General features: G+C 51.1%; 3 protein-coding genes and 1 long non-coding RNA gene across 5 annotated transcripts; 1 reads left to right on the top strand and 3 right to left on the bottom strand.

Annotated features, from left to right (window-relative positions):
• Positions 1 to 6,702: 6,702 nt before the first annotated feature.
• LOC132474103 (uncharacterized) lies at positions 6,703 to 8,947 on the bottom strand. Its single transcript, XR_009529575.1, has 3 exons — positions 8,811 to 8,947; positions 8,657 to 8,707; positions 6,703 to 8,512 (listed from the first exon to the last, which is right to left on the bottom strand). It is a non-coding gene; the product is annotated as an uncharacterized LOC132474103 (long non-coding RNA).
• On the top strand, positions 8,834 to 11,506 carry otol1b (otolin 1b). 2 transcript variants are annotated; one of them, XM_060074536.1, is made up of 4 exons: positions 8,834 to 9,251; positions 9,338 to 9,421; positions 9,557 to 9,619; positions 9,697 to 11,506. In XM_060074536.1, the coding sequence occupies exons 1-4, from the start codon at positions 8,834 to 8,836 to the stop codon at positions 10,581 to 10,583; spliced, it is 1,452 nt and encodes a 483-aa protein (XP_059930519.1). In that variant the 3' UTR covers positions 10,584 to 11,506. The 2 variants fall into 2 exon arrangements, with proteins under 2 accessions (XP_059930519.1, XP_059930518.1); XM_060074535.1 differs by having other exon boundaries at positions 9,335 to 9,421.
• On the bottom strand, positions 11,505 to 16,073 carry LOC132474102 (high affinity immunoglobulin gamma Fc receptor I-like). The gene is made up of 6 exons (XM_060074537.1): positions 15,924 to 16,073; positions 15,112 to 15,156; positions 14,568 to 14,840; positions 12,751 to 13,017; positions 12,324 to 12,594; positions 11,505 to 11,820 (listed from the first exon to the last, which is right to left on the bottom strand). The coding sequence occupies exons 1-6, from the start codon at positions 15,946 to 15,948 to the stop codon at positions 11,814 to 11,816; spliced, it is 888 nt and encodes a 295-aa protein (XP_059930520.1). The 5' UTR covers positions 15,949 to 16,073; the 3' UTR covers positions 11,505 to 11,813.
• A 322-nt stretch (positions 16,074 to 16,395) lies between these two features.
• On the bottom strand, positions 16,396 to 19,107 carry LOC132474854 (rab5 GDP/GTP exchange factor-like; the record flags this gene model as incomplete). Its single annotated transcript, XM_060075741.1, has 2 exons — positions 16,396 to 18,590; positions 19,075 to 19,107. Coding segments are annotated over 2 exons (438 nt in total), but the record flags the coding sequence as incomplete, so codon positions are not given.
• Positions 19,108 to 19,221: the final 114 nt, after the last annotated feature.

The following is a 19,221-nucleotide window of genomic DNA, read 5'->3' as shown; positions in this document are numbered from 1 at the left end:
AAATTGGGACTGTCCCGGCAAAACCGGACCTCTGGTTACCCTATCACAAGTGATAAAGTGTGGCAAGCCACGCAAAAGTAGTGTTAGTGCGGGCCGCACTAACACTAAACTTGTGGCCCCCTCAAGAAGGGGGCCACAAAATATCATCTTACGGGCCTCAATTGGCCCCCGGGCCGCGATTTTGAGACCCCTGCCTTAGATAGTATTCTAAGTAGTTTAGAACGCAAGTTTATTTTGAAAAAATAGCAACTTTCGGTGTAAACTCTTACATTACCAAGAAGGATGTCTTTGCCCTGCTACCAACAGGCTTTGATTGGCTATGAGCTACGTACAGACTCGTATGATAGACATTCGTAGCACCAAATAAACGGCCCCGGGCAATCGTAAACCACGCCTCAAATACGAGAAAATGAATGTGTGGTTCCCAGACCTCATCTCAATGTAGATTGAGATGAGGTCTGGCGTTAGCCAGGCTATGTGTGTTTCACAACCAATGTGATTATTAGAAACGTTGTACTTTTTACAGACTTAAAAAGACAGACATTAATAGAGTGAAGACATAAGCATGACCTCCGGAATGGGAAAGGCCAGCCCCATCAGGGCCACGGGGGGTTAGTAAGGGCATACTAGTTAGTAAGGGCATAAGTGCATACTAGTTAGTAAGGGCATAAGTGCATACTTGTTAGTAAGGGCATACTGGTTTGTAAGGGCATACTGTTTTGCACGCAATGTATGTGCATGCGTCTCTATTGTCCTGTCGTCGCGGTAAATGGCAGCACAATGGCAGCAGCCCTCATCGCCATGGACACAGCCGCTGGCGTGGGGCAGCAGAACTGGGGCTGACCCGACGGGTAGAAACCTGAGCTGTTATTGGTTACATTGAGATCGTTGGAGAGAGAGAGGGAGAGAGAGAGAGAGAGAGAGAGAGAGAGAGAGAGAGAGAGAGAGAGAGAGAGAGAGAGAGACACACACTAAGAGACAGAGACACATTGAGGAAGAGAGACAGGGAGAGCGACATAGAGAAAGAGACTGAGGCCCCGTCCACACGAAGCCGATTTCATGGCGAAACCGCAAAGGTCTTGTACGGTTCGGCCTTCCGTCCACACGAAGCCGGCGAATCCACTGACCGAAACCGTAAACTTCTGAAACCACCCTCGGAGGTGGTTTCAAATCTACCCGGTTTCGTTTTGGATTCGTGTGGACGCCTGAAACCGACTGAAACCGTAAACCATGACGTCATCGCCCCACCCCTCGACCCTCTAGCCAATGACTGTTAAGCCCGCGGAGTCTCACCCTTTATGCGCATGCTCGCCTCTTCTTATTAATTATTATTTATTTTCCTTCTGGATTGCTGTAGCAGAAGCAGCGCCCCTTATGGGCCTGGAATGTGTACTACAGCGTTTCTACAGATCTACCCGGTTTCGCTTGACTCTGTCTTTACGGAGATACTCCGAAACCGGATAGATCGAAACCGGAACGGTTTCCGCCGTTTCGGCTTCGTGTGGACGGGGCCTAAGAGAGAGAGAGAGAGAGAGAGAGAGAGAGAGAGAGAGAGAGAGAGAGAGGGGGAGAGAGTGAGAGAGACACTAAGGCCCCGTCCACACAAAGCCGATTTCGTGGCGAAACCGCAAAGGTCTTGTACGGTTCGGCCTTCCGTCCACACGAAGCCGGCGAATCCGCTGACCGAAACCGTAAACTTCTGAAACCACCCTCGGAGGTGGTTTCAAATCTACCCGTTTTGGATCTACTTCGTTTTGGATTCGTGTGGACGCCTGAAACCGACTGAAATCGTAAACAATGATCGCCACACCCCTCGACCCTCCAGCCAATGACACTCCCATTGGCGTCTCAGAACTCACAAAAACAAAGATGATGGCGGACTACAGGCTTGTAATCGTTCTGCAGCAGATCATGTCCCTTGTTGGGTTGCTAAGCCATTATTTATTGAGACTTTTGACTGACTGTTTGTTTGTGTTGTTAGTGGTTCGGGGGGCAGCCTTTATGCGCATGCTCGCCTCTTCTTATTATTTAATTTTCTTCTGGATTTCTGTAGCAGAAGCAGCGCCCCTTATGGGCCTGGCATGTGTACTACAGCGTTTCTACAGATCTACCCGGTTTCGCTTGACTCCGTCTTTACGGAGATACTCCGAAACTGGATAGATCGAAACCGGAACGGTTTCGCCCGTTTCGGCTTCGTCTGGACGGGGCCTAAGAGAAAGTGGGAGATCGAGAGAGAGAAAGAGGGGGAGAGAGCACAATGAGAAAGGGAGAGAGGTTCAGTTGCCCCAGGTTGGAGGTTAGCGGACTAGGCCTGCGGGTTTCAAACTGTAATGCGTTGCTTCAACTTTGAAAACAATGCGACGTTGGAATTCAGTTCGAGCTTATTACGTGACATACTTTCTATATGAACTATGATCAACACGCCGTGTGAACACAACTAACAGGTGTCAGGTCAGCAGTTCAAAGGATCACCTTACAAACACTGGAGCAAACCGCGGGCTGTGGAGATTGGTGTTCACTAGGCGCCCTTGTGTGGTGTGCCAAGATGTCTGGAAACTTTAGCCTGCGCCTTACCCCGGGATCTGCCATGAAAGGGCCTCACTTTGCTGGGTTCTGGAAGGAATTGCGCTGCTAAAGTAGAAAGTAACGAAAAGGAAGTGATGGATTAGGCTGTTCAGTTGGGTGCAGTTTATTAGTTTGTCTACATCACATTACTATATACGAGATGCATTCTGGGCAGATAAACAAATCCTCACGCTTCAGTCCTCCGGGCCCCACCCCCGTCTCGCCAAGGCAGATAGCTCACGTAGTGTTTGTTTATTTTGTGTCTAGCCTCCTCCATCAAAGCCCAACAGCGCCCCCTACCATCTGCCTTATTGAACTGAAGTCTCTTATCTGAGGGTCAAAGGGGGGGGGGTAAGGGGAGAGGGCTATGCAGAGCCTAGTTGAACCCTGAACAAGAGTCTTTGCGGAAGCTGGTGTTTCCCTTGAAGACTTGGATCTGTGTTCCGGTTTCCCCTGGAAGAGCAAACACAAAGGGTTGAGCTTCAGTTCATGGAGATGTTCGACTGAAAGGAGATGGATCCCTTTCGTCCTGTGTGGCAGGGCGTGGCCGGGGGGCGGGGCTTGAGGCCCGTCTCGCTGATCAGCCGTCGTCATTAGCTGCTGATTTGAGAGATCCTGGCTCTCCTTTGATAAGGGACCGTCCCGTGGATCGGTCCGACCGTGGAGAAAGAGGAACAGTGGTTCGGACAGAATGAACTGGTTTCAGCGCAGCTTCCCAAAGCATGGCGGGGGTATCTTGTTCTTTGCTATCGCCCTGAGAGTCTGGGCCTAAAAACATTTTTTGTTTGGTTCCGGTTTTCCGACCGACCCTGTCAATTTATGTGCGACCCAAATTATTTTATGAGCTTTAAAAAAAATCTATAAAAAAAATCTATAGATATTTGGATGCAAACTATAATTACGTTTTTGTACAGCACCTCTTCATTCTGTACAAGGATGAGCGAATTTTTCTCGTTTTTAAATGAAAACAACCTACCTATCATTCGCTGCCGCTGGAAAAAATAAAATAAATTCCCTACCTACCTATGACCTCAACTGACAACCAACAGGAACCAAACTTTTTTTTTTTTTAGGCCCTATGTGTCTAGTTGTCCATTCTATACTCATTGGTCTGACTGTTATCTCAGATCTTCTTTAAGGAAGTCCAAAGGAAGGAAATGCACCTCCCTCCATGCAAGGCCTCTCCTCTCCCCCGTGCTCCGCTGCACCAGCTGAGTGAGTGACCTGTTCAGGGGGCATATGGTATGCCTTATCCCTTAGATGCATGTGTGTGTATGTGTGTGTATCTGTCTTTGCCCGGGCGCATGTGTGTGTGTGTGTCTGTCTGTGTTTGTTTGCATATTCATTTTTGTCTGTGTGTCTGTCTGCATGTGCGCATATGTGTGCGTGTGCTTGTGTGTTTGCGCGTGTGTCTGCGAGCGTGTGCGTCTGTGTGCGCGTGTGTCCGTCTGTGTTTGTGCGCATGTGTGTGTTTGTCTGTGTGCATGTGCGTGTGCGCATAAATGTGCGTGCGCATGTGTGTGTTTCTGCGTGTGCATGCGTGTGTGTTTGTGCGTGTGTCTGCGAGCGTGTGCGTCTGCGTGTGTGTGTGTGTTTGTCTGTGCGCGTGTGCGTGTGTGTGTGTGTGTTTTGGTGTGTGTGGGGGGCTCCGGTGTTGGCCCAGTGGCGGCCAGCAGCACAGGGGGCGGCTCTGTGCGGGCCGGAGTGTAAGACGACCCCGGCTGCTCTGTGTGGTCTGAATGGGGAGGGGGGAGCTGGGGTCAGGGGTCACCGAGGCCCAGGGGTGCCCCTGTTCTCTCGCTCTCCCAGGACCCCGTCACAGATCACACTCCCCGTCTCAGTTACCCCTCCTTGGGAGGCGTGGGAGGGGCCGAGCCGAGGCCATCTTAGTTCAGCCGCTGGGAAGAAGGGGGCGGGGCATGGGAAGGACATTGGATCCCAGGTGAGCTGGGAAAAGAGAATTCCTGCTTCGGCCATGGATTTCCAAACACTGCGGAGCCCAGTAAATAATAATAATAATAATAATAATACCAATAGTTTTTTATAGCGCTTTTCTAAATACTCAAAGACGCTTTACAAATAAGAAAGGAATACATACTGTGGCAACCCGGCTTGGTGAATGAGCCGCCTCCTTCCAATCAGCACACGAACTGAAGCTTACTTCAAGCCAAAATGGCACTTTTATTAAATCATATATCAAACTGAGCAAACAAAACCCAGCTTTGAAGGAATCAAGTCTTTTTCCTCCGGGTGGAAGCACATCACCCACAAGACTGGTCTCTCCGCACACGCGAACCAGGAGAGCCCTGAATGAGTGTGGAAGCATGCTTTTTAAAGCATGCTTCCCACCTGCTCCTCAGGTGCTCCGCATCTCAATGATTGGCACCGATGTTCTTACTGGTGCCATCTATCGGAAATCTGTGGTACACCTCCTCCACAACCTGCCCCCTTGGCCTCCAGGGCCGCTGTGCCAGAGACGGGTTGCCACACTCCTCCACCCTTTGATGAAGGCCCGGGGCACCTCTGACTGACCAGCAACCCGCGTCGAGGCTGGATAGGGTGTTGGCGTTGGTCCGCCCCGGCCAGTGTCCCCCCTGGAACCTGTAGGACCGCTTGCCGGAGCGGTAGTCCTGCCCGAAGCGTAGCTGCTCCTGCTGCCGGCGCAGCTTGACCCGCTCCCGCTGGATCCCGTACCGCTCACGCCAGCGCTCAAACCGGATGCGCTGCCGCTCACGCTCCAGGAACTGCAGCGCCATGCAGTCGGCGTACAGACGCCGCTTCTCCACCTCCAGCCAGTTCCTCTTGCGGATCAGGTGCTCCCGTTCCTCCCTCTCTTGGAACTGACGGATGCAATCCCGCCTCTCCACCTCTCGGATGCGTCGCCTCGGCTGGGCTGCCCGTCCAGGTGGCGCTGTTCCCCGTCTGTCCGGACGAGTCTCAATCGGCTGGGGCTGGGGACCGACGTTGAAGCTCAGCTGTTGGGCGACCTGCCGATTCTCTTCCAGCTCCTTCTTCAAACCCAACAGCTGGGCCTTCAGTGCCTCCCTCTCCCGGAACCAGTCCATGCTTTGGGCCTCGTGTCCGGCGGCAGTCTCCTCCAGGGCCATCTTGTGCTCCACCCTCATCTTCTCCAGCATAGTCCTGCTGGCCACCAGCTCCTCACCTTTCTCCTGGTCATCCTGGAACCTTTGTTCCGTCAGCCGCTGGATGAAATGCTCCTTCTCAGCGACGGATTCCACCAACCTGGTGAGGGCGCTGTCTTTGTTGGAGGTGTCCGCCTGCAGCGACTTGATCCTCCCTTTCAGGCTGCCCATCTGCTTCTCCTTGTCCCGAAGCTGTTCCTGCAGGTTCTCCATCCCGTTCTGTAGGTCATTGACCCTCCGCTCCTTAACCTCCAGCATGTCCTTGAGGTCCTGGATCTCCCTGTTCAGGGTGCACTTCTCCTCGGGCCTTTCCTGGATCTGCTTGTTAAACGTGGGCCCCTGCTCGAGCCGTTGGACCGCCTCTCGGAGGAGTTGGAGTTCATTTTCTCTCTGGGTGGCAGCTTCAGCTCTGTTGGGGCTCTGCATCGGGGTTCTGGCGTCCACTGAAAAACAGTTGCGTGGTCGGATTGCCTCCATTGGAAGTCGGCGTTTACTCAAAAGATGATCCGTAGCTCGGTCGAGTTGCCTGCATTCTCCACCATATGTGGCAACCCGGCTTGGTGAATGAGCCGCCTCCTTCCAATCAGCACACGAACTGAAGCTTACTTCAAGCCAAAATGGCACTTTTATTAAATCATATATCAAACTGAGCAAACAAAACCCAGCTTTGAAGGAATCAAGTCTTTTTCCTCCGGGTGGAAGCACATCACCCACAAGACTGGTCTCTCCGCACACGCGAACCAGGAGAGCCCTGAATGAGTGTGGAAGCATGCTTTTTAAAGCATGCTTCCCACCTGCTCCTCAGGTGCTCCGCATCTCAATGATTGGCACCGATGTTCTTACTGGTGCCATCTATCGGAAATCTGTGGTACACCTCCTCCACAACCTGCCCCCTTGGCCTCCAGGGCCGCTGTGCCAGAGACGGGTTGCCACAATACAGACAGTACAGACACTCAAACAAAAGGGAAAAAAATAAACGACACCACAACAATAGGCGACACATTAAGAGAGAGGGGGAGATTGGAAGATGGCGGAGGATGATTTGTCAAATGTTGTAGGAGGTCCTGAAGAGATAGGTTTTAAGTTGACTTTTGAATGAACAGTGTGTCAGAGTTTCGGATGGCCAGTAGGAGGGAAATTCAATTCAATTTCAAATTTATTTGGGTATATTTTGTTTATAAATGTGCGATTAAAATATAAATGTAATATTTGATGCATCGCACCAGAGTTGTCCTTAGGCTCAAAACAATGATAGAATGATTTTGAATTATTCCCTCTGAGCGAACGTTGTTTTGGTCAAAGAAACATAGCAACGCTTTTAACGACAATGTCACTCAAGGTTCTGCTGTGTTTCTAGAAACTTGATATGCCCCTAGTGGCAGAGCACTGTAACGACCTGTGTTCACAGGACACAGGTGCATTGACTAGGCTACTGATGGGTGCGTTGTGTGCCGTAGACACCTTGAAGGAAAGCAGCACGCGGATACGTGTTGGTGAAATGATTTATTACTGTAACAATCTACAAAAGGCTTTTGAATGGCAAATCGACATCTTGCTTTTGTTATAATTTAAATTATAATCACCTTCCGCCTGACAACTTTTACTCCTCAACATTACAATGTGCTCTGATATTTCGTGGAAACAATGATTCACTCTGATGGAGAGGTGGCTGAAAAAGGGACTCCATCCAACCGAGTGTTGTATAAAAGTAAGACTAAAGCAGTAGGATATATAGTCCTAAAAGTAAAAAGAAATAGTATAAAACCAGCTCCCTTCCCCCCCCCTCCCCAGGCCACCTCCTCCGACTGATCCTCTATTTCATTACTTTGCTGCTCCTGTTTGCTTCCAAGCCATCCGAGGACCCCTCGTGGGGCTGGAGGTCTTTGATGGCCCGGGCATGCCCTCTAGTGTGGCACTGCTTAGATATACTTATCAACCACTTCCTGCTCCGACAACGCAGCCTGCATGTCCACGCACCGGAATCCCTCCGATCCCTCAGCGCGGTGTCATTTATAGTTTGCGACGGCAACTTTAGCCGCCGTTTCGTGAGGGCGTCGAAGGAGTCAGTGAACCCCAGTGGTCAGACGGGCACTTCCACTGCACCAGAGAAAAGGGAGATAAGCTGTTTCCTTTTTGCACAAAAGCTCAGGTTTACCAACTGTTGAGTGAGGAGATTATCAGGCTCTCTCTTGGACGTCCACCAAGAAGATGGCGATGATAGAGTTTCCCGGTGCAGTCATCTCATTTACAGGTCGACTTTTTAATGAAGTGGTTTCCAGCGGTGGATAGACGTCGCGGACGGCGCCCGGAGACAACGCAGGGCGCCAGCTGGGATGTCGTACTTTAACACTCATAACAGGGTGAGTGGAGAACGACGGGGTTCACCATCACAGCAGGGCTGTTTAGGTGTCCAGCTCGGCTCCTGTCCAGCTCTAGCCGGAGTGGGGCGGGGGGGGAGGGGGGGGGGGATGTCAGAGGAGTAGCTCCCGTATCATGTGACCCGCCGCCCCGCGTCCTTTGGTCCCAGTCCGGCCCACATCGGGGGTGGGGGACCGCTTCTGGCCGGCGCTGTATCCCCTGTCACAAAAGCACCTTTCTACACAAGAGGGTTACAGAGAACAGGGCACAGAACAGCGGTTCTGCTTGGGTTGGCTCCAGTGTGCCGTAGATTAGCATGTAGTTGGGTTTCAGACCTCCCCCATGCCCGGACAGATACTCTGATTGGTGGGGGTGGCCGTTGTCCCTCGGCCGCTGGCGGGGACATCAGCGAGAGACGGGGCACTTGCTCGTATCTCCAGCCACTGCTAGAGAGAAGGATAAATGAAAGGACCAGGCACGCAAAACAGGGTAAGGGCTCTTGGTTATCAAATAACATCAGATCGGGGTTCAAGTGTGTCGTAGATGATTGAAGAGGGTTTCGTACGCTACTGTTTCAGAGTTGTCCGTACCTTTTGGTGTCTTACTGGCCTTTTTCAGGAGTCGGGCGTTTTTAAAGTGCTCTGTAAAGAAACATGTACTGGATGAAAAGCGAATCGCTTTATGTTGATTCAGGTTAAAGACACTGAACTGTGAACTGTGAAACTGCCTGCCTCCTAAACACACCTCCCATCAGATCCCAGGTAACCATGACGATCGTCAGCTGTCACTCGGTGCTTTTCGCGGTGGTTGCGGTGGCCCTCGTCACGGCTCCTTGCTTCCAGGCCAAGACCACAGCGAAGCCCAAGCACCACTACACCAAGAAGCCCCCCGCCCCCCCAGCCACCGCACACAGCCCTCGGACCCCCGGCTCCCCAAAGACCCCCCCGCTGAAGGCCCCGGAGAGTAAGCCCACGCGTGCAGCGGAGCCCCCAGCGCCGGCCGCCGCAGAACGGACCCCCTATCCCAGAGACGTGGTCCCCGACCACCGCATGGAGGGCACTCGCCCCCCCGGCGCTGGGAATGAGAACTACACACTAGATTACAACGAGTGTTACTTCAACTTCTGCGAGTGCTGCCCGCCTGAGAGGGGGCCCAGGGGCCCGAAGGGAGACAGGGGTCTGGCAGGTACGGTCGTTGTCGGACTGGACGGAGCCCGGGTTACACAAATACATAATACGATGCAAATAACCCACGACCTATTCCATTAGCAGGGCCAGACCGAGCAGAGCCAGGGCCCACTGGCTTACCCGGACCGCAGGGCCTCAAAGGCACTGTGGGGTTGAAAGGGGACAAGGGTAAATATGATTCAGTAGTAGGAGTAGGAGTAGTACTAGGAGTAGTAGTAGTAGTAGTAGTGACGGTATTATACTGATACGGTAATCCCTCTGAGTGGAACCAATGCTGAATTTGTTGTTTCTCATGAGCTAAAGGTGATCGAGGAAACGTTGGATTGGCGGGGTCATCAGGAATTCCTGGAAAACCTGGAGAGAAAGGTATTCATTTTGAGGGTAGTAAATGCTTCCTTTGCAAGACGTGTGGTAACCTGAGCCCAGAGTCCCTGTCCCCGCAGGTGAAGGTGGTTCTGACGGCCGGAACGGAGAAGTTGGGTTTAAGGGCAGCCCCGGAGACAAAGGGGAGCCCGGCCTCAATGGGACGGCTGACCAGGGAGAACCGGGGGCCGAGGGTCCGACCGGACCTCCAGGACTGGCTGGGGAGACGGGCCCCAAGGGAGACAAAGGCGACAGGGGGGAGTGTGGCACCTTTGGGGAGAGAGGTAACGCAGGGGCCCGCGGGGAGCCTGGACATCCTGGTATTCCGGGCGGAATGGGTCATCCTGGATTGAACGGCAAGTATGGCCCCCCGGGTCAGCCAGGGGTCCGGGGAGACCCGGGGCCCCCTGGACCTCACGGGGAACCTGGGGTGAAAGGGCCCCAGGGAAGCCCAGGACTAAGAGGCCTTTTCGGTCCAAAGGGGGACCGCGGTTACCACGGCATGCGGGGCGAGCGGGGCCACCGCGGGCTGAAAGGCGCCAAGGGGGCGGGGCTTCCCCAAAAGCGCTCGGCCTTCAGCGTGGGCATCACGCCGAGCAAATCCTTCCCGCCGTCCGGTTCCCCGATCCGCTTCGACAAGGTCTTCTACAACGAGGAAGGCCAGTACAACGCCTCCTCCCACAGCTTCACCTGTGTCCACGCCGGGGTCTACGTCTTCTCCTACCACATCACCGTGCGGAACAAGCCACTGCGGGCGGCCCTCGTGGTGAACGGCTCGCGGCGGGTCCGGACACGGGACTCCGTCCAGGGTCAGGACATCGACCAGGCGTCCACGCTGCTGCTGCTGCGGCTGGCGGCCGGAGACCAGGTGTGGCTGGAGACCCTCAGGGACTGGAACGGAGCTTACGCCAGCAGTGAAGACGACAGCGTATTCTCTGGGTTCCTGCTGTACTCGGACGAAGCGTGATACTCGACGATCAGCCCTGGCCTGACTCCATAAACGGACTGGGTTTAAAAGCGACGGCAATTGAAGCCTCTCGTTCACACAGAGGGTGGAGTCAGTCAGGGGCGCCGACAGTTGTCGTGAGCGGTGCTTGTGTAGAGCTGGTTTTAAGGTACCTTGCTCATGGACACCTGAACACCTTTTGCCTGAAGGAGCTGAGGATTCAAACCAGGAATCAGACGACGTACACCACCTGAGCTACTGCTGCCTTATATCTGCTGATAAGGCCTACATTTGTTTGTTGAACTACCTGCAGAACTACAGGAACCTACGTCTACAGACAGTTCATCCACTGTCATGGGACATCTCAACGCTTGAAGCCAGCCAATGTTGGGTTTTGATCTTACTCAATCTTATGGCTGAATTTAACCAACACTATTTGCAACACTTATGAACCGGACATATTTACTCTTCCATTCTCTATTTCAACACCATGACACCACATTGTAACTGAAGTTTCACTTCACTTTTTGGACCCAGGGCGTTTCCATAACTTTCTCGGTATTAGCACATCTGCCTCTAATCTCTCAATCTAACTGTTGTATTCCTACATTGCAAACAAACAGCTACTATTTATATATATATTTATTGATATATATATATTCATATTTCATTGTAATGTTACGCAATTAAGATCTAGCAAGTATAGTTAGGATATACGACCGGTAAACGGTAAGATAATGATGATTTTGTTCTAAAACTCTTCCAAGCAAAGTTTGTCCTTCTCTGTATCTCCAACTACATAACAATATGTAATCACTTTTAAATCTTAAAGGGTTGTAAAACAGGTGTTGTCGTTTATAAAAAAAATCATAGTACCTGTTAATCATTATAAATCCTTATATCTTTCCTATATTCCCAATAGTAAAATTGTTTTTAGCCATATTTTGTTTTGCCAAAAAGGGTATTTGTTTATTTGATTCAGAAAGCACATGTCATTTAAGTTGTTACATAATTTCTTGAAAACTTGAAAAATAATTAAAGATTAAAAAAAAAAGGGATTCAGTGTTCATTAGTCATTATTGTACTTGATTTCATATCGGCTAAATGATTATTGCAGAGGATCCCGTCTCAGACAGCCAGAGGCTCCCCTCAGAAGGGGCTCCCCTCAGAAGGGGCTCCCCTCAGAAGAGCCTCCCCTCAGAAGGGGCTCCCTTCGTGGGGAGAGGGCTCCAGCAGGGATGGGTGCGCGGCTCAGGGTCTGAACCGGAGACAAGAACAGGGATATGAGCAAATCGCTGAATGCAAATTCAGGATAAAGACACAGAGGGCCAATCCATGACCACGGGGTCAAGTGTGGGCCGCTAACTCAACATGTCTCCTAACAGAAGGTCAATGGGCTGCATCCATGTACCACTTTTCTAACCAGTGGCCACTCGAAGCGCTTTACAATAGCGCCGGACATTCAACCATTAACGCACACATTCACACCCCGACGGCGGTGACGACCGTGTAAGGCGACAGCCAGCTCGTCGGGAGCAGGTAGGCTGAGGTTACTTGCTCAGAGACACCTCGACACTCCGGGGATGTCGGCGCCGGGGATCGACTCGCCATCTTCCGGTTACCAGCCAACCCGCTCTACCTCCTGAGCCTCATGCCGCCGCAGATCCAAGGCAAACCATGAGGATAGTCTGCTACAACGGTCACCTTTCTGTTACGCTCACGTTATGGTAATTATAACGGATGGATATTGATGAGGATCACCTGTATTCCCTCGGCTCGCTCCACTTGTCGAGGTTCAGCAAGGGAACCCGGGCCCTGCAGCGGTACGCCCCCTCCTTCGCCAGGACCACCAGCCTCGGTCTCTTCTGAGACCGGGCGATTCCTTCCAGTTTCGTCTCGTCTCTGTAGAAGTAGACGTGAACTTCAGCGGCCGGATCCGGTTTGATGAAGGTGAACGTGCAGTTGAGAGTCATGTCTTTGGGCTTAGTGTTGGCGTTCTCATCCAGCGACAAAATGGGCTTAGAAACAACCTCTAAGAAACGGTGAGAAAAGGTGGAGGAAATGTTGATTATTCCAAGTTCATAAAATAAGCATCATCAGCAGTGCACTGTACAGTAAATCAACGAGTCAGCATATTTAGATTAGTTCACCAATAAACATCGTCATTGGAAAGTATAGATCAGCTCACCTTCGACAGTCACCGGATTGCCTAGAGATTTGGCAAGGTTTTGCTGTCCATCAAACCAACCGGCCAAACAATGGTATGTGCCCTGATACGTGAGGTTGACGTTAGGAAGGGTGAAATCTGCCATCCTGTCAGTTCGACTTGACACCAAGACATCGTCTTTGTACAGATACACCTCGGTCAGCATGGGCGTGCCCCGCACCCGACACTGGGCGTCCAGGGTCGCCCCCACCAGGACGGGCTGTCTCACCGTCAGCAGGACATTGCCCACTAGAGGACGGGAGGGGACATGACACTCTGATTAACACCGGGAGGATTAAATGGTGTGTGGACATCGTTGTGATGATTTGTGAAAACATTTAAGTTGATTAGTTTAACTTTTTGAAAAGTATATGGCGCTATGTAAATATTTACGTTTGTAATTAGTATTCGTTCCAGGGGGGCCGGAAAGGAAAGAGACAAATTTAATGAATGTCTAATTTGCATATTTGTCATTGTTTTGTATTCTATATGATTATTATTAAGATTGCATAATATCATGGACCCATCAGGCTTCGTTCCGAGTTCGAGTCATGATGTCAAATGTCGGAACATCATGCACGGTAAACACAGAGCTAGAAGCCTACGAAGCAGCAACGTGTTTTGACCCTTATTTGGATTTCATGCCTTTTGTTTGCATTATTCCCTTTTTTACAAGTAAATGGTCCAACTAATTAAAGAGTCACGTCCTTTTTGGAGTCAAGCTCATTGCTACGGCTTACTAAGTGTTGTGAAAGAACATAGAGTGGCGAAGTCACGCCTCTTCCGGTAGGGCTCATGGGACCTATGAGATCGAAAAATATGAATGGGTGTCAATGGAGAGAAAATAATTATTTTCTGGTCCCGGTCTTTATATGCCCTGGATTACACATATGTTGTTTGTGGATTTAAAGGATAATTTTTCATGCAAAGAGTTCGACCGTTTATTGTGCAATTGTTCAGATAAAGGCTGTAGAGAAAACACAACGAGAAAGACTACACGGCTCGTATGTGACGTCACGCTCCCTGCGACTGGCGTGGAGAAGACCGACAATCTTCCCATCGGCATAACTGAAACTCTGCACGTGCCCCGATTTATAATGGTTTTCACCTCTTTCGATGCTTTTATCCTCCCCTTGGAAAAAGCGGTGAAGTGGGGCAGAGAGATCACCATCTCTGTGCCGAGTTCCAAGGGCGGGTGTGGTGACGTATATCATATGCGTCTAGAGCAGCGAAGAGCTGTAGTTCACAAAGCGGCCTCACATAAAACCTAAAATTATCAAACTTCTTCACGAAAATTTTTAGTTTTCTTTGCATGAAAAATTATCATTTAAATCCACAAACAACATATGTGTAATCCAGGGCATATAAAGACTGGGACCAGAAAATAATTATTTTCTCTCCATTGACAGCCATTCATATTTTTCGATCTCATAGGTCCCATGAGCCCTACCGGAAGGGGCGTGACTTCGCCACTCTATAGAGCTCTGAAGAATATGTCCCGCCTCCGAGGCTCCGATTCCCTCGGTCAAATGTTTATGTAGCCTAGTTAAAGTAGTAAACGATTTTTAATACTACTTTAACGGCACAGACAATCCAAAATCCAAGTCGAAACTAAATGGAAAAAATGTGTAGTTCAAGACGTGACGCAGCTTTTACTTGTTCGCCGCCTACAGAGTTTGTTATACGATCATTCTAAACCTCATGTTATTTCCCATGGACATTTGACCGAGGGAACCGGGAGCCTCGGAGGCGGGACTTATTCTTCAGTGGTCTATTGGCAGGACAAACGCCGCACTCACTGTCGATCGAGATTCTGTGTGGCAGGCTCTTGGGGGTGTAAATGATCCCCCCTGCCCCCCTCCTCTCCCCCCTGCAGGCGTAATTCCCAGCGTCCCGCCCCACGGCCGCGGAGAGGATGGTCAGCTCCCCGCGCTGATCCAGCCGCTTGTCGTCCCGAAACCACACGTGTTCCCACGTGGACCGGGGGTCAGTGACATGGCATGTCAGGCGGATGGACTCCCCGTGGAATACGGCGGAAGGGCCCATGTTGGTCAGCGTGGCTTTGAATTCTTCTACAGGGAAAAATGTTAAAGAGGTGATATCGTGCCTTTTCCCTTGGCTTTAGACTGTTATAGGATGTAAACATGTTGTACGTCGGCTAAGCTACAACAATCTAAGACCGATACTGGAGGAGTGTTCGCGCCAACCCGAGAACGCCCCTCAATAGGTGTTTTAGTCAGTCAGTTGATCATCTGCCACGATGCCATTGATTAACCCGCTGGAAGATGAATGCAATAAGTGTCAAATTGAGTTTGAATTTTTTGGAAAGTATTTAATACATACCACCCACTTCTTCTGAACGAAGCACGGTCAGTAGCGTTGAAACAACTGAAACAGAGCCATCGAAGAATAAGAAACATAGGCATAGGTTACACGTTGTCTGCAGTTTAAAGACGCGCGCACACACACACACACACACACACACACACACACACACACACACACACACACACACACACACACACACACACACACACACACACACACACACACACACACACACACACACACACACACACACCTCTATCTATCTATACACCTATCTATCTATCTATCTATCTATCTATCTATATATATATATTAGTGCTGTCAGTTAAACGCGTTATTAACGGCGTTAACGCAAACCAATTTTAACGGCGTTAATTTTTTTATCACTTTTTTTTTTTTTTCTTTGGCTCAAAACAAAGAAGCAGTAGCCTGACTGTTCAAGGCAGTATGTTTGTATGTTCATCGTTTAATTGCACTATAGGCTTTGTTTTTGTATCGTCCTGTTTTGATCATTATATGCCAATGTTGTTATCAATAAAAAAACATTTGCACAAGGCAAGCCGATGCACTTCTCCATGTTGATAAGAGCATTAAAATGAGAACAATTAATGGGACGAAGAAATCAAGGGATATTTAGCATAGAAAAAAGATTTGCGATTAAACGCGATTAATCGTGAGTTAGCTATGACATTAAATTAAATTAAATATTTTAATCGCTTGACAGCACTAATATATATATATATATTATAAACACACATTTATAAACATATTCTCTCTCTCACACACACACACACACACACACACACACACACATAGGAGGGACTCACCGAGGAGACAAAGGGGCCCATCCATCTCGTCCGTTCGTCCAGAAGACCTTGATTCAAACTTCTCTTCTCTTCTCTTTTATAAAGCAAACGGGAACTGAAAGTTTGTGTTCTTTCTCCACAAATCCCCCAGGATGTCCTCTTACAAAACCGGTTGGCACTGAAATGAAGCCGTTGCTAAGGTCCACTTTAGTCACGAGGAGCCGGAGTTATGTGTGAGGGTTCACTTCGCTTTCAGAGATCCCCATTTCCCTGCGAACCCAGTTAATTAGCTCCATATTGTAACGGTTTTCTATTTATTCATTACTATCCACCGTTTAGAAAAGACTTCAAACCGCCACCACAGCAAGCAGGCATACCCTTTTTTATATCATATATATTCTTTAATGCATGATACTCACGTCATACATGATGGTAGACAATAGCAACACTAAGGGAATTAAAAAGGAATGTAAGCAGGGATCAAACCGTCAGAACATTTTGACTTTTTATTATTATTCTATCTTAATGAAACAAGCTCATGAATGGTCGTAAAACACTTTCTTCAATAACTTATATTTAAATAAAATAGTTTGTATTACATAGCTCCTTGTTAAACAACACCAAACCTACATGGTTAGATTTTTTTTACTTCCCAATATCTGATCAATGTTAGTGCATACAATGAGATGACTCGATCGATCAATATCGGTGCCCTGACGGCACACATCAGCGGTGTGAGGTCTTTGAATAATAGATAGGTAAAAGAAGAGTCCTAATACAAATGATCAAATCCCATGCCGTCCCCCCAACAGAGCCTGAAGGCCTCTCACCAACACACCGACTCAGACGGCCTCGTCAAAGTGCTGTTGTGTACAAAGCTGGAAAATGCATTGATGGTTATTGTTTTGATTTATATAGATATATATAATTATCCACACACACACACACACACACACACACACACACACACACACACACACACACACACACACACACACACACACACACACACACACACACACACACACACACACACACACACACACACACACACACAGAGTTAAAAATGAGACAAAAAAAATAATAAATTGAATAAAACTACAGGACCATGAACCCATATTTCTGACTCCTCAGCCAATCATTTAAAAGCTCAGACAGAGAAGTCAATGAAGTAAAACGATATCTCCCTGCCATGACAAATAAATAAAGGGAAGGGCGAGGGACACCCAAATCAATCCCAGTTCATTAAAAGCATTAACGTGGCACGTCTTAAAGAGGACATGCACAGAAGAATGGATCTTATTGCACCCGGAACATTTCGTAACCGCCATTCCTTAGAAAAAGATCGCTTCCCTAAACGCCGCGATTGAAAGCAGTAGTGTCGCAGAACAAAAAGACGCACACGTCTATCTACACAACACCTGTAGATCTTCTGCAGATGGATTACCAATGCAACACGTCCATGCGAAACACACACACACACACACACACACTTCATTTCTACATATTCCGGTGGAGTCTGAGTGGGAAGAACTACCGATCTGCGGAGTGTTAGGTGTAATGATGCACATCACACACCATTTCATAGAAACTCGTATGACACCTCATTAGTATTATACTCTTGTCGTTCATTTTCTTTTTTGTTGTTATGATTCTAAAGTGGCCTAATATCAGCGTCATCTCTAAGGAAGCTAAACGTGCGAGGGGACGGAAGGGCCCCCACAGAGAGCCTCATAGAGGGGCCCCCAGAGAACCCTACAGAGACCCCTACAGAGGGCCCCCAAAGAACCCTACAGAGGGGCCCCAGAGACCCCTACAGAGGGCCCCCAGAGAACTCTACAGAGGGGCCCCAGAGAACTCTACAGAGGGCCCCCAGAGAACTCTACAGAGGGGCCCCAGAGAACCCTCCAGAGGGGCCCCCAGAGAACCCCCCAGAGGGGCCCCCAGAGAACCCTCCAGAGGGGCCCCCAGAGAACCCTCCAGAGGGGCCCCCAGAGAACCCTCCAGAGGGCCCCCAGAGAACCCTCCAGAGGGGCCCCCAGAGAACCCTCCAGAGGGCCCCCAGAGAACCCTCCAGAGGGCCCCCAGCGTCCGTCTGGAGTGATGCTGCGGGAGCACGGAGCGCTGCTCTGCAGGGGAGGGAGTACCAGGACCCCCGGCTCTGAAGTCCCGCGGAGTGGAGCCTGCTCTGGAGTGTGGTGAAGGGGACCGGGGCCCCTGGGGGACTATAGGACACCGGGCGTGTGGGGGGGGGGGCGAGGGGGGCGGGCAGGCGGGGCCCCATCACCCGGCGAACAGCTGTGGCAGCAGCGGCGGCGGCAGGAGGTCGTTCTCCACGTTGTCGGCGTCGATGGCCGACGGTGCGGGCGGGCCCTCGGTCGCCGGGGGCGGGCCCTCGGCCGCCGGGGGGGGCCCCCCCAGGGCGCCATGCACCCTGTGCTCCACGTCCTGGCTCCAGTCGATGAGGTCGCTCTCCAGCCGGCGGGCCCCCTCCATGACGCGCTCCTGCCGGACCCCCAGGCCGGTCAGAAGGTCCAGGCCGCTCTGGACCTGCTGCAGTGAGGGGCCCCCGGAGGCCAGGGGCCGCGGGGGGGCCGGGGTCTGGCCCGACATGTGGAGCTCAAAGTCCTCGGAGCTCATGTTGAGGGAGCGGCCGTCCAGCTTCTCGATGAAGGCCACAGCGCAGCACTGGAGAGAGGGGGAGGAGGGGGGAGGAGGAGGGGAGGGGGGGGAGGAGGAGGAGGAGGGGGAGGAGGAGGAGGAGGAGGAGGAGGAGGAGGAGGGAGGGGGAGGAGGAGGAGGAGGGGAGGGGGGGGAGGAGGAGAGGGGAGGGGGAGGAGGAGGAGAGGGGAGGGAGGAGGAGGAGGGGAGGGGAGGGAGGAGGAGGAGGGGAGGGGGGGGGGAGGAGGAGGGGAGGGGGGGGAGGAGGAGAGGAGGGGAGGGGAGGGGGGAGGAGGTGGAGGGGGGGAGGAGGAGGGGAGGGAGGAGGGGGAGGAGGGGGGGGGTGGAGGGTCAGTGGCTCCTATTGCTGAACCACACAGTGTCTCTCTGTCTGTGTGTGTCCCCCCCCCCCTCTCTCTCTCTCTCTCTCTCTCTCTCTCTCTGGTCTCCACTCGCCCCTACTCTCCCCCACACTTCACTCACTCCCCCCCCCACCTCCCCCCCCTCTCACCAGGTTGGTGAAGTAGTATCCGTCCTCCCTCCCCCTCCTTCCTCCCTCCCTCCCTCCCTCCCCCCCCCCCCCCCCTCACCAGGTTGGTGAAGTAGTATCCCCCCCCCCTCCCCCTCCTTCCCCCCCCCCCCCCCTCACCAGGTTGGT

Source organism: Gadus macrocephalus, chromosome 16 (assembly GCF_031168955.1).
Source record: "Gadus macrocephalus chromosome 16, ASM3116895v1".
Classification (NCBI taxonomy): Eukaryota; Metazoa; Chordata; class Actinopteri; order Gadiformes; family Gadidae; genus Gadus; species Gadus macrocephalus.
The sequence above is the reverse complement of the archived record's forward strand: the minus strand, read 5'-3'. Positions and strand labels throughout refer to the sequence as shown.